General features: G+C 46.0%; 2 protein-coding genes across 4 annotated transcripts in view; one reads left to right on the top strand and one right to left on the bottom strand.

Annotated features, from left to right (window-relative positions):
* FBXL14 (F-box and leucine rich repeat protein 14) overlaps window positions 1-11,556 on the top strand; it is a 29,629-nt gene extending 18,073 nt beyond the window's left edge. For all 3 annotated transcript variants that reach the window (XM_009003401.5, XM_003733703.6, XM_009003400.5), the window contains exon 2: window positions 10,758-11,556. In XM_009003401.5, coding sequence (XP_009001649.1) covers window positions 10,758-10,820 — 63 coding nt within the window. In that variant the 3' untranslated portion in view covers window positions 10,821-11,556. The remainder of the gene's footprint in view (window positions 1-10,757) is intronic.
* The window catches only part of WNT5B (Wnt family member 5B), a 122,713-nt gene that overhangs the window by 69,124 nt on the left and 40,885 nt on the right, over window positions 1-12,704 (bottom strand). The gene's annotated exons all lie outside the window — the stretch shown is intronic.

The raw sequence follows: 12,704 nt of genomic DNA, 5'->3' as shown, positions 1-12,704 counted from the left end.
GTCCCAAGCCAAGGGCTAGGGCGACAAGCTACGTCTCCCGCTTACTCATATGGAGGTCTGCTTCCTTGAGTGGGAGAGAAAAAAGTGGGGTTTTACTGGGAACTGCTCCCAACCCGCAGCCTGATTTATCTGTGCCGCGGCCTGCAATCTAGATATGCCCCATGGGAGTTCGTCTCATGTATTTTAGGGGAAAACAGTTGGGAATTGCTGCTTTACAGAGCTGGGCTTAAGATTCTTGGCGCAGAAGGGAGCCAGCCAGTCCAGATAAGGAGCGGGAACTGAGGTTAACATGTATTCAAGACTGAATTCCTTCTCAGTCCCAGAGCAGTAGCCCCAGAGGGTGACAGCCTCTGTCTGCGCTGCTGCCCTCTTGGTCTCTCCCCGCCTTCTGGAAGCTGCTCTCAATGTCAGTTTCAACCTGATTTTACTGATACAGAAATATGAGGAGTAAGGGGCCAACCCAGCACGCAGTGACCAACGCTGCCTGCCCCCACACTGGCCACCCCACCATGGGCACTGCCACCCTGCCTTCTGCCCTGGTTGGTTTAGTCTATACAGATGTTACCAGCATAGCACAAGCTAAAAAGTCTCCCAGGGAGGCCAGACCAAACCAGGTCCTTGATTTAAATGACAATTTGAATCACTCCCTACTTCATCTGCAGTAATTTTGTTTTATTAGATAAAGGGTTTGTAAGAAGAAAAGGAAATATTTAAGGTTTCCTCCCACTGTCCAAAGCTAGTTAAGTGTAAACAGAAAAAACCTGCTGGTCTGTGCTGAGACACAATTTGTCATGTGCATCTCAGTGCTGACAAAAACACACATGCTGGCAGGCTTCATCAGCAAGAGAAGTGCTTCTGATCATTTACTCAGGACGGGATCTTTCTACTGAAGATCCTGCAGAGGGAGAGAGTTCAGAGTTCATGCCAAACCTGCAGACCCCAGGATCCAGGTGAAGATGGTTCCCTAAGGACGCTACCACAGAGACAGTGGCCCTCTCACGACTGTTCTTCAAACACGATCGCACACACCACTCTCTATTTTCCTACCGATAAGTCACCAGGTACCTTTCCTAAACTCCCACGCCTGTGGGCTGCAGATCCTGACCCACAGCATGGGCGGAAACCAACAGCAACCTCCGGAGGCGAGGACTGCAGTGGTTTGGAGCTGGAGAGGCTGATTCGGAGGACCCCAGAGTCCTGCAGGGGCTTCAGACAGGAGGTTCCCAGGGCGGGTAGAGCTGTGAGCACAGGATTATCACTGACCAATGAGGAAGATGCTGTTTTCCCTGGGGATCCTGAGCGGCTCAGTGTCAGTATTTGCTCAAAGAACCATTAACCCCAGGGATGCAGATCTACTACTTAGGACTGGAATATGGAATATTCAAAACCAGATAGATAGCATCTATCTCTATGTAACCTATCTTATCTATGTAATCTATCTTATCCATGTGACCTATCTTATCTGTCTCACAGATAAGATAGATTACATAGAGATAGATTAGATACACAGACATAAATACTTTCTTTTTGTTCAACTCAATCAACCAACCTACTTTTATCTCAAAGTTAAGTAAAGCAGACTCAGTGAGCAAAGGAGGATGAAGCTGTCGGGGATCTTTATTTTTATTTTAATAGAAGTTTTTTTCTCCCTTGAGGTTTTGTTTGTCTGTCCATACACATCCATAGAAAAATATTATTCTTAGAGTCCTGAGGCTGTTCACATTTGTTTGCACAGACTTTAAAGGGCAAATAAAAGACAAGCATAGATGTTTTTCAGACATTGTTGTACTTAGATGATGTGTTTAGATCCCTCCATCTAGTTCAGGAGCAATTTGTTCATTCATTGCTTGCTAAACAGTACTTTCAAAATAATTTTGAATTATTTCAAAATAAATTTATCAAGAATAAAAATAAACTCCTACCAAATCCTTTCCAATAGCCAAAGTAATACTCACATGGCACTGAAATGACCCTCTGGACACCAGGGGCTGTGACCAGATTAAGTCCCCAGAGTAAGGTGGGATTCCGCTGGCATGGCCGGCTCCCACAGCCTCCTGCCCACATCCAGTTGTTCAGGCAGGCTCCGCGTAGGACCGCAAAGCTTCCTGAGGTTCTGAACATGATACTCTGGGGCATTTGAGAACCTGAATTTGAGATCCCTCAAAAGAAGGTTCTGCAAACTTTCTGACTACTTAGCAGGGTGGCCTGTACCTGCTCTCAGTTGCTGTCCTTGTCCGTGCCTCCCAAGGTGCCTCCACTGCCATCAGCCTCCCCTCAGCCCAGCCTCCATCCACACTGCTGCCACCAGCCTCCACCCACACCACTGCCACCAGCCTCCCCTTACCCCAGCCTCCCCTCACCCCAGCCTCCACATACACCACTGCCACCAGCCTCCCCTCAGCCCAGCCTCCATTTACACCACTGCCACCAGCCTCCCCTCAGCCCAGCCTCCACATACACCAGTGCCACCAGTCTCCCCTCACCCCAGCCTCCACATACACCACGGCCACCAGCCTCCCCTCACCCCAGTCTCCACCCATACCACTGCCACCAGCCTCCCCTCAGCCTAGCCTCCACATACATCCCTGCCACCAGCCTCCCCTTGCCCCAGCCTCCATCCACATGGCTGTTCCTCCAGGTATGCTCTCTGGATGACCCACAGGAGAATCACTTGGGTGCTGGCCAAAACTGCATTTTTCAGGGGGCAAGTTTCACCATCTCTTTATTCTATCCCCAGAGATTTCATCCTAAAAATGTCATAGGATCATAAGACTATATTGTTTCAAAGTCACTGACTTCCTGTTTCCTGAAGAACAAATCCCAACCCCATTACAGGGGTCCCAGTTACACCCACGCTACCTCTCCTGCCTGATCTCATCCTCCTGATCACAGCCTCTTACTCTGGTCACACACAACCATTTCACTCTTTTGTCAACTTCTGTATGTTGTACCCAGGGACCTAGAATGTTCTTCCTTCTCTGTTTGACTGGAGAACTCTTCCTCACCCTTTACGTCCTGGCTTGAATGAACACTGTGCAGCCTTCCATTGCTGCCTCTGTGTCCCCTCGGCTGCCTGAGGCTCTGGTACTGATGCTTCTGGCCCTGCACTGTTACATCCTCCTTATGTCACTGCTATCCTTAGAAGGACCCCCTAGTTGTGTGTGGCTGGGTTGGCATTCAGCTGACAAGGTTGAACAGACCTTGGTTTCAGCCTAACGAAGCTTACAGTCTTCTGGGGAAGACAGATAAGAAACGTAGCACCAGGCACTAATGTAACCCCATTCAGGAGGCCCTAACCTGGTCTAGGGTTCAGAGAATGCCTCAGTGGTAAATGAGACAGTGCTAGCATTTACCTTTGTGTTCCTAGCACTGTGCCTTGCACTCTGGAAGGCTCTGAGTCAGTTTCCTTAGCTGAAGTGTCACTCAAATGCTAAAGACCCTCAAATATTCAGCCCAGACCCCTGGACCCACAGACCAACTATTAGATATCCCTACTAGTGTATCCCACAGACATAGGAGCCCAAAATTAAACATATTTCCTCCCAAATCACTCTACTTGCCCAGATTTATAGCCTCCATAAAAGACACTGCCTGACTGACCACAGTCAGCCTGGAAGTTATGAATAACTCCTCTCTCTCTTCTTACCCGCTGTGCTCAAAGGATTGTCCCAGCCCTGTGGATTCTGCCTTCTGAATTCTGACTGCATCATCTCCTCTCCGTCCCTCCCTGCACCGCCACTGCCCTAAGTCAGTCCTCATCATTTCTCATTTCGACCCAGTTCCCAAGACTGAATTTTCTAATGTACAAATCTGATTCTATCACTTCCTAGTCACAATCTCCAGTGGGCTCCTTCCTGCTGATAGGTTAAAATCTAGACTCTGAGCACACTGCCCAGGGCCCTCAATAACCTGGCCCTGTCTTCCTCTCCACTGCCCCCCATCCCAACCCTTATGCGCGTCAGCACTGAGCGCCTGCAGTCACGGTTCCTCCTGTGACATACCACACCCACTCTGGGAATGGGGCAGCCCTCTGCACTTGGTGGTCTAGTACCATATGGGCTCAGACCTAAGGATGAGGGTGCCTGGTGCATCTTACTTTGTAACAAACAAAAGCCAAATCAAAATGTTCTTGTGTGGAAAGAGGCACATTATTTGCACTAAAACATACCCTGCATTGGTTGCAAATGTGCAGTAGGAAACTCTTGGGAGCCAAGCAATGTTCTGTATTGTGACTGTGGTGGTGATTTTATGAGGGTATGTCTCTGTCAAAACTCACCATATTGTGCACTTTAAATGAGTGCAGTTTATTGTACATAAATTACACCTCATAGTCATTTAAAACACTTCCTCTATCAACACTAGCGTGCATGAACTGTCATACTCTCACCTAAAATGCTCTCTCCCCACCTATCTGCATATAAATCCTACATTTTTCTTCACTGCCCCTCTAAAGCCTTTCCTGACTCCCCCACGTAAATGTGACTGCTACTTCTTTTGTTTCCCGTAGTTTCCGTCATCTGTCGCCATCCTTGGCGGTAAAGTTGCCGAATTACCTCAGTAGGAATTTGTAGTTAAGGAACTTAGCACTTCATAGAAGTAATAGGCTTGGGGTGGTGGGGTCTCCAGGGAGTAGAGCACAGAACTGTCTTCATTCTGGTACTCCCTACACCCAGGAAAGTGCTGGATATATAGTAGGTGTTCAATCAATACTTGAAGAACAAGGAGATGGGAAGATCTGGAGTTGGTACCTACACTCAGTATATTAGGCTCAGCTGATTCTTACTTGAGGAAGACAGATTGAACTATTAGTAGTGGATTCAAATGGGAGAGGGACAATCTTGCAGTAACCTTGCTCATGAGAAATCTATTAAATGCAGCGTATGTTTAAAAGTCACTCTTTGATAACTGCTGTGTCCTTGTCCCAAGGTAATCATTTTAAAGTCAAATAAACAACATGCATGATTAGGATATTTTAAGTGTCTTTTTCAAAAGCACTATCTCTGTTTATGCAGCTGCTGAGTTGTGTTGCTTAAGCTCTGCTAAGAAAGTGTTTTACACCAGCCAGGTGCAGTGCGGTGGCTCATGCCTGTAATCCTAGCACTTTGGGAGGTCAAGGCAGGCAGATCACCTGAAGTCAGGAGTTTGAGACCAGCCTGACCAACATGGAGAAATCTTGTCTCTACTAAAAATACAAAATTAGCCAGGTGTGGTGGTGCACGCCTATAATCCCAGCTACTTGGGAGGCTAAGGCAGGAGAATTGGTTGAACCTGGGAGGTGTGGTGAGGCAAGGTCGCGCCATTGCACTCCAGCTTGGGCAACAAGAATGAAACTCTGTCTCAAAGCAAAAAAAGAAGAAAAAGAAGTGTTTTAAACCTAGTACCATGCAAAAGCATGCTTTTGGATATATACATGAATGTATATAACATACAAGATATACACAAGATTCTAAAATAGTGGCTGAAGGACCATGCAGTCAGGCAGTCATAGCGATGATAGCAATGACCATCACTAGTGGTAAACACAAGCCACCCAGGGCAAGGGCTCTGGACAATAACGGCCTATTTAACCTGCCACTGTCCTGCAGCATCCGCTCACCGGAGGATCAGCAGACGAGGGCAGATGGAGCTGTGTTATATGGCAACACTGGGCAACCTGGTCCAAACCATCACTGCTCCTCCCATCATTACCATACCACCTGGGAGACCACCAAAGGGAAGAAGATCAAGAGAGATGGAGGAGAATTACTGTCACTCGGTCTCAATGATCATGTCATCAAAGATTCATTCACTGACTATTTGGTGTATGCTCTGGCTAAAATAGGCACAAGTGATCGAGACACTGGGCTCTGTTCTGCTCTGCTCAGTTCATCCTGAACCTGACTGCCCTTCCCCCCACCTCACTTTTTTCACTTGCAAAACCAGACAAAATGCTAGACATTCTACTCACCACCAGATCCAGGAAAGCCTACAGGGAACCACACAGTGTGAAATCAGCTCCAGCTCAGCAGGCAGGTATTATAGGCAGAGCACGCAGCCATGCCCACCCACATTTCCCACCTTCACCCTTAGGCACAAGACCCCACCTTCTAACCACCGGCTCCTGTATTTCTTGGCAAAACCCTCTTGCCCACCCTGGTAGGAAGGAGGTACCAGGGACGAGGGCTCCCTGCAACAGCCCTCAACCAGGGACAGACGGGAGCCATTGTATAAGGACACGTGTTCTACCCTGGCTGAGTTCCCAGCAGGTTGGGCTCCAATGGCCCACAGCCATAACCAGTGTGATAACCCACTCTTGACTGGCTGCCTTCCCTTCCTTGTCTCACTTTCCCACTCTCTGATCAGCAGCTCCTTCAGGTCACAAGTAATCTACTTGCCTTTGAGTCACTGTTTCAGGGTGGGCTTCTGCAGGAACGCAAACTAGGACAACAGGTCTTCTCTGGACAGGACATCACATTAGACAAAGCTGGGAGGGGTTCAGACCAGAGAGGAAAAAGAATTCAACTTCAAACACAACAACAGCAAAGCTGGTTCTCTCAGGGAGAGTCTGAACATCATAAAGCCATCCTTCTTGTCTGAAAAGCTTCCTTGCAGAAGGAGCTCAGTGGGTCTGAGGGAAGGGGTGCACCTCTAAAGGTAGATGCCGGCTCCACAGTGGGCATGCGGTGCCCCTTGCCCTCCCTTGGCTCTGTGTGTGCCTCCCTTCCTTTGCTCAGGGGACTCTAGGTGAGTGGCACAGCCTTCAACAAAAGTGGCTCTGCTCTTTGGCAATGGTCTTTTCTGTGACACAGAGTAAAATGAGCATTAAACAAACTTCTAGGATGAGCTATGCTCAATAGCTATAAAGAACCAAGTGGTTTCTTAGTTAGCATATGAGAGCGTGGGGTTGAAGAGGGAAGAAGGATGAGGAGAAGCGTGGGGAAAAGGAGAGGGAATGGGAGGAGGAGGAGAGAAGAGGCAGAGTGAAAAAAAAACACCAGAAATAAAATTAAGTTGATAAAAGTAAATGACCGCTGCACAAACAACCACTATCTTTCCTGAACCTGAATAGGAAAATGAAAAGAGAAGCAAAACAAGCCCTGATTATGTAGATTAGCATGAACTGAGAGGAAGATGCACCAGCTTTTCCTTTGTGTTCTGTGAAAACTCACTGTATTCTTTATATCTCAATCCCATGAAAATACTTGCAAGATTATAATTATGCTTATATATATATATACATACACACACACACACATATATATATATTTTTTTTTTTTGAGACAGAGTTTCGCTCTTGTTACCCAGGCTGGAGTGCAATGGTGCGATCCCGGCTCACTGCAACCTCCACCTCCTGAGTTCAGGCAATTCTCCTGCCTCAGCCTCCTGAGTAGCTGGGATTACAGGCACGCACCACCATGCCCAGCTAATTTTTGTATTTTTTAGTAGAGACGGGGTTTCACCATGTTGACCAGGATGGTCTCAATCTCTTGACCTCATGATCCACCTGCCTTGGTCTCCCAAAGTGCTAGGATTACAGGCGTGAGCCACCGCGCCTGGCAATTATGCTTATATTATTAAAGATAATGATTCTGGGTTATTCTTGATGTCTCAGGACTGTGCCTTTTGCTGGTCAGCCCAAAGTGACCTCACAGAAACACAATTTATGTGTGAAGTGGGTTTCTTGTACACAACGTATAGCTAGGTCTTGTTTTTTGACCCACTATGACAATCTCTTTTGACTGATGCATTTAGACCACTGACATTCAATGTGGTGACTGACAGCTGGATTAACAGCACCATATTTCTACTGTTTTCTATTTGTTGTTCTTATTCTTTGTTCCTATGTTTGTCTTCCACTCTTCTGCTGCCTTTTGTGGGGCTGTGTGTGTGTGTGTTTTGAGACAAGGTCTTGCTCTGTTGCCCAGGCAAGAGTGCAGTGACACTGTCATAGCTCACTGCAGCCTCAACCTCCTGGCTTCACCCTGGGATCCTCCTACCTCAGCCTCCCAAGCAGGACTATAAGGTATGTGCCACCACGCCCAGATAATTTTTTATTTTTTTGTAGAGACAGGGCGGGGAGCAATCTCACCTCATTGCTCAGGCTAGTCTGGAACTCCTGGCCTAGAGTGATCCTTCTGCCTTGGCCTTCCAAAGTGCTGGGATTATAGGCATGAGCCACTGCACACATTTTCTCTCCTTTCTTAGTGTATCAGTTGGTCTTTTTAAATTTTTTTAACTTTTTTAGTGGCTGCCCTAGAGTTTGCATGTACAACTCATCTACAGCAATCCAAGTGCACTTTCTATCTTTTTTTCTTTTTTGAGACGGAGTTTCGCTCTTGTTACCCAGGCTGGAGTGCAATGGCGCGATCTCGGCTCACCGCAACGTCCGCCTCCTGGGTTCAGGCAATTCTCCTGCCTCAGCCTCCCGAGTAGCTGGGATCACAGGCATGCGCCACCATGCCCAGCTAATTTTTTGTATTTTTAGTAGAGACGGGGTTTCACCACGTTGACCAGCATGGTCTCGATCTCTCGACCTCGTGATCCACCCGCCTCGGCCTCCCAAAGTGCTGGGATTACAGGCTTGAGCCACCGCGCCCAGCCTTTTTTTTTTTTTTTTTTTTTTGAGACAGAGTTTTGCTCTTTTTGCCCAGGCTGGTGTGTAATGATACAATCTCAGCTCACTGCAACCTCTACCTCCCGGCTTCAAGCGATTCTCCTGCCTCAGCCTTCTGACTAGCTGGGATTACAGGCATGTGCCACCACACCCAGCTAGTTTTGTATTTTTAGTAGAGACAGGGGTTTCTCCATGTTGATCAGGCTGGTCTCGAACTCCTGACCTCAGCCTCCCAAAGTGCTGGGATTACAGGCACGAGCCACTGTGCCCAACCCCAAGTGCACTTTCAAACAACACTATGCTGTTTCACAGGTACTATGAGTTCCTTATAATAACAATATAACCCTAATTCCTCCCTCCCATCCCTTGTAATATTGTTGTCACTTATTTTGCTTATACATAAGTATATATTTAAGTATACATAATACATTGTTGCTATTACTTTGAACAGTTATCTGTTAGATAATTAAGAATAAGAAAAATACGTACTTATTGGGCTTTCACCTATTCCTTCTCTGCACTTCTTCTTTACGTAGATCTAAGTTTCTGACCTATATCATCTTCTTTCTCTCTAAAGAATTTCTTTTAACATTTCTTGCAAGGCAGGTCTACTAGCAACAAATTCCCTGAATCCTTTACTTTTAAAGGATAATTAAAGAATTCTAGGTTGGTGAGTTTTCTCTCTCAACCCTTCCATCCCACTCCACTCTCTCCTTGCTTGCCTGGTTTCTGCAGGTAAGTCAGATGCTGTTCTCTTTGCTCCTCTAGAGGTAATGTACTTTTTTCACGCTGGCTCTTTCCAAGATTTTTTCTTTATCTTTGATTTTCTGTGGTTTGAAAATGATATGCCCAGGTTTAGTTTTTCTGGCATTTTTCTGAGATTCCTGGATCTGTGGTTTAGTGTCTGACATTAATTTAGAGAAATCTCAGGCATTATAATTTCAAATGCTTCTTCTCTTCCTTTCTCTTCCTTCTCCTTCTAGTATTCCCATTACACACGCTATGCCTTTTGTAGCTGTCCCACAGTTCTTGGATATTCTATTCTGTGTGTGTGTGTGTGGTTTTTTTTTCTTCACTTTTCAGATTTGGAAGTTTCTATTGAGATAAACTTATGCTCAGAGAGCCTTTCCTCAGCTGTGTCCAGTCCACAAATCCATCAAAACCCATCAGTGGCATTCTTCATTTCCATCACTATGCTTTGCTCTCTGCCATTTGATCTGTTTTTTTCTAAGAATTCCCATCTCCCTGCTTACATCACCGACCTGTTCCTGCGTGCTGCCTACTTATCCATTACAGCCCCTCACATTAATCAGAGTTAGTTTCAATTTCCTGCCTGATAATTCCAGCATCTCTGCTGTCTTTGAGTCTGGTTGTGAAGCTTGCTCTGTCTCTTCAACCTGTGTTGTTTGCCTTTTACTTTATTATTATTATTTTTGAGACAGAGTCCCACTCTATCACCCAGGCTGGAGTGCAGTGGCACAATCTTGGCTCACTGAAACTTCTGCCTCCTGGGTTCAAGTGATTCTCTTGCCTCAGCCTCCTGAGTAGTTGGAATTACAGGTGCATGCCACCACACCTAGTTAATATATATACGTGTGTGTGTGTGTGTGTGTATATATATATACACACACACACACACACGTATATATATATATATATATATATTTTTTTTTTTTTAGTAGAGTCAGGGTTTCTCCATGTTGGTCAGGCTCGTCTCGAACTCCTGACCTCAGGTGATCCATCGCCTCAGCCTCTGGAAGTGCTGGGACTACAGGTGTGAGCCACCGTGCCTGGTCCTATTTGCCTTTTAGTATGTCTTATATTGTTTTCTTGATAGCGGCTTTGACTGGGTAAAAGGAACTACCATAGAGAGGCCACGAGTGTGTGGTGGGAAGGTCTATTCTACAGAATACAATCAGGCCTCAGAGTTTGGTGAGCTTGCGCCCCTCAGCTAAACTTCACAAATTTGTCTCGGTCCTCCCTTCCATGCCCATCTTAAGTGGACCGGGAGATGGCTAGAGTGGGCTGGTGAAGGGGTTTCCCTTCCCCCAGGTCAGTTAGGTGCTGGCAAAGCAGCAGCGGGGTGAGAGGTGGTGACCTTTTTAGGAAGAGCAGAGTGCTCTGGCCTCTTTCAAAATGGTCCCTTTTCTTCTTCCCACTGCAGGAGGCACGAGGGGATTTTTCTCCATTATTCACTGTGAGAACTCGGGGAAGCTCCAGAAGGTGAGGGACAGGGGACAACGACTTGGTTCCTGTGGATCTTCAACTGCAGACGTGCCCACTCTGCGCCTCGGGCAACTTGGCCATGACAGCTCAGGTCTCCCTGCCTCGGCACTGCCGGGGGCTTCTGCTCTGGTACCTTGTGAAGCTGCATTCTCCTGAAGCCAGTTTCTCCAATTCTGGGGACAGTAGTTTGCTCTGTGACCTTGCTTCCCTTACGGATCCAAGGAGACCTGCTTTTTCAGTTTGTTCAGCTTTTTACTTGTTAGGATGGAATTGCAATTTGTAAGCTTCTTATATGCCGGACAGGAAACTGGAAGTTCTACACTTTAATTTTATACATATAAATATATACATGTGTACATATATATGTATGGGGTATTGTATATATACACATAAAATGATGATACATATAATGATGATATGTATTACTGAGAACGTAAAATATAATTATATAGTGATAGCTGGACACACAAGGAATTCACAGCTCCCCAAAGAAAATACATCTGGATGAACTGCCTAGGAATTTCCCCATGAGAAAGAAGAATGTCTCCGTATTTCATTCGCTGTTCCTGCCCTGAAACAATTTCAATCACTTGACAAATCATTATCATTCATTAATAATGTTTACTGAGTGCCCATATGTGAAAGAAATCCACTATACATTCCACAGATGCAGTTCCTCTCCCCATGGGGTTTCCATTTGAATGGGAACAATGCCGAATAGATCTGTCTTCCCTGTATATATTCTGTTTGGGTTTTCTGTTGTTCTTTCTTGTTCTCTCTCTCTCGCTCTCTCTGGTCCAGAGGAATAATTTCCTGGTTTTGTAAACTAAGCTGGATCATTTCATTTCCATGAATCAGGGAATACTTTAAGAAGGAATAAGGATTTACAGAGAACTGGGGATAAGAGATGGAGGGAAGCTGAACAGAAGGCCAATGAAACTGGCTGAGCCCCTTTAGAACAGAGGACAATTCCTGGTGGTGAGTCAGTTTGGATGGGGGAATGGGACACCTTATATGGGGATCAAGGGAGAATCAGTGGGGTCAAAAAGAGCACATCAAGAAGAGGTCAAACTGATGACAAGCAAATATTGCCCCAGTATTACAATTCCTGTTGCCCAACTCAAAACTGCCCTGTCAGTTTGATGGGATAAAATTCTCAGACCCCATTTCACAGCCACAGACACTGAATCCCTTACTCCACAGCTTAGGAAGTCCGAAGAAGTAGACTGTATTTGTCTCTTCCAAAGCTCTCTACCAAAGATGATCGAGGTGTTGGAGAACTTTGTCTCTCTTAATTGTTCTGGTAACTGCTGTGTACAACCGAGCTAAAAACTCATTGATAAGAATTCTCTCCCTGCTGCCCCAATGCAACTTCTAGATTGTGCACTAGTACAAGAGTACCAATGCAGGAACTTGTCTACACGCAAAAACTGGCTGACCTGGGCTTTCGGTGTAGGGACCCTTCCTAAAAACATGAGTATCACCCAGGGGTCTAAACAATTTGATGGGTAGACACTATATTGAATCACAAAGGTTTAGGAGTAGGAATTATCTAGTTCAGTGTTTTGTTTTGTTTTTTTTTTAAAGAAGTAGAACTCTATTTTTTCCACTAAAATCATATGTTGAAGCAAAATAAATAACATTTGTGTAGTTGAAAATTGGGGAGGGAACGGTATCTCCACTGGCCGTCAAGTAAGAACTGTCTCAAAGTTCTCAAAAACCACTTACCTAGCCCAATCCGTCAATTTTCGCTCTTGTCACCCAGGCTGGAGTGCAGTGGCATGATCCCAGCTCACTGCAACCTCCACCTTCTGGGTTCAAGTGATTCTCGTGCCTCAGCCTCCCAAGTAGCTGGGATTATAGGGGCGCACCACTACACTGGCTA

The sequence above is a fragment of the Callithrix jacchus genome, chromosome 9 (genome assembly GCF_049354715.1).
Source record: "Callithrix jacchus isolate 240 chromosome 9, calJac240_pri, whole genome shotgun sequence".
In the NCBI taxonomy this organism is placed as follows: Eukaryota; Metazoa; Chordata; class Mammalia; order Primates; family Cebidae; genus Callithrix; species Callithrix jacchus.
The sequence above is the reverse complement of the archived record's forward strand: the minus strand, read 5'-3'. Positions and strand labels throughout refer to the sequence as shown.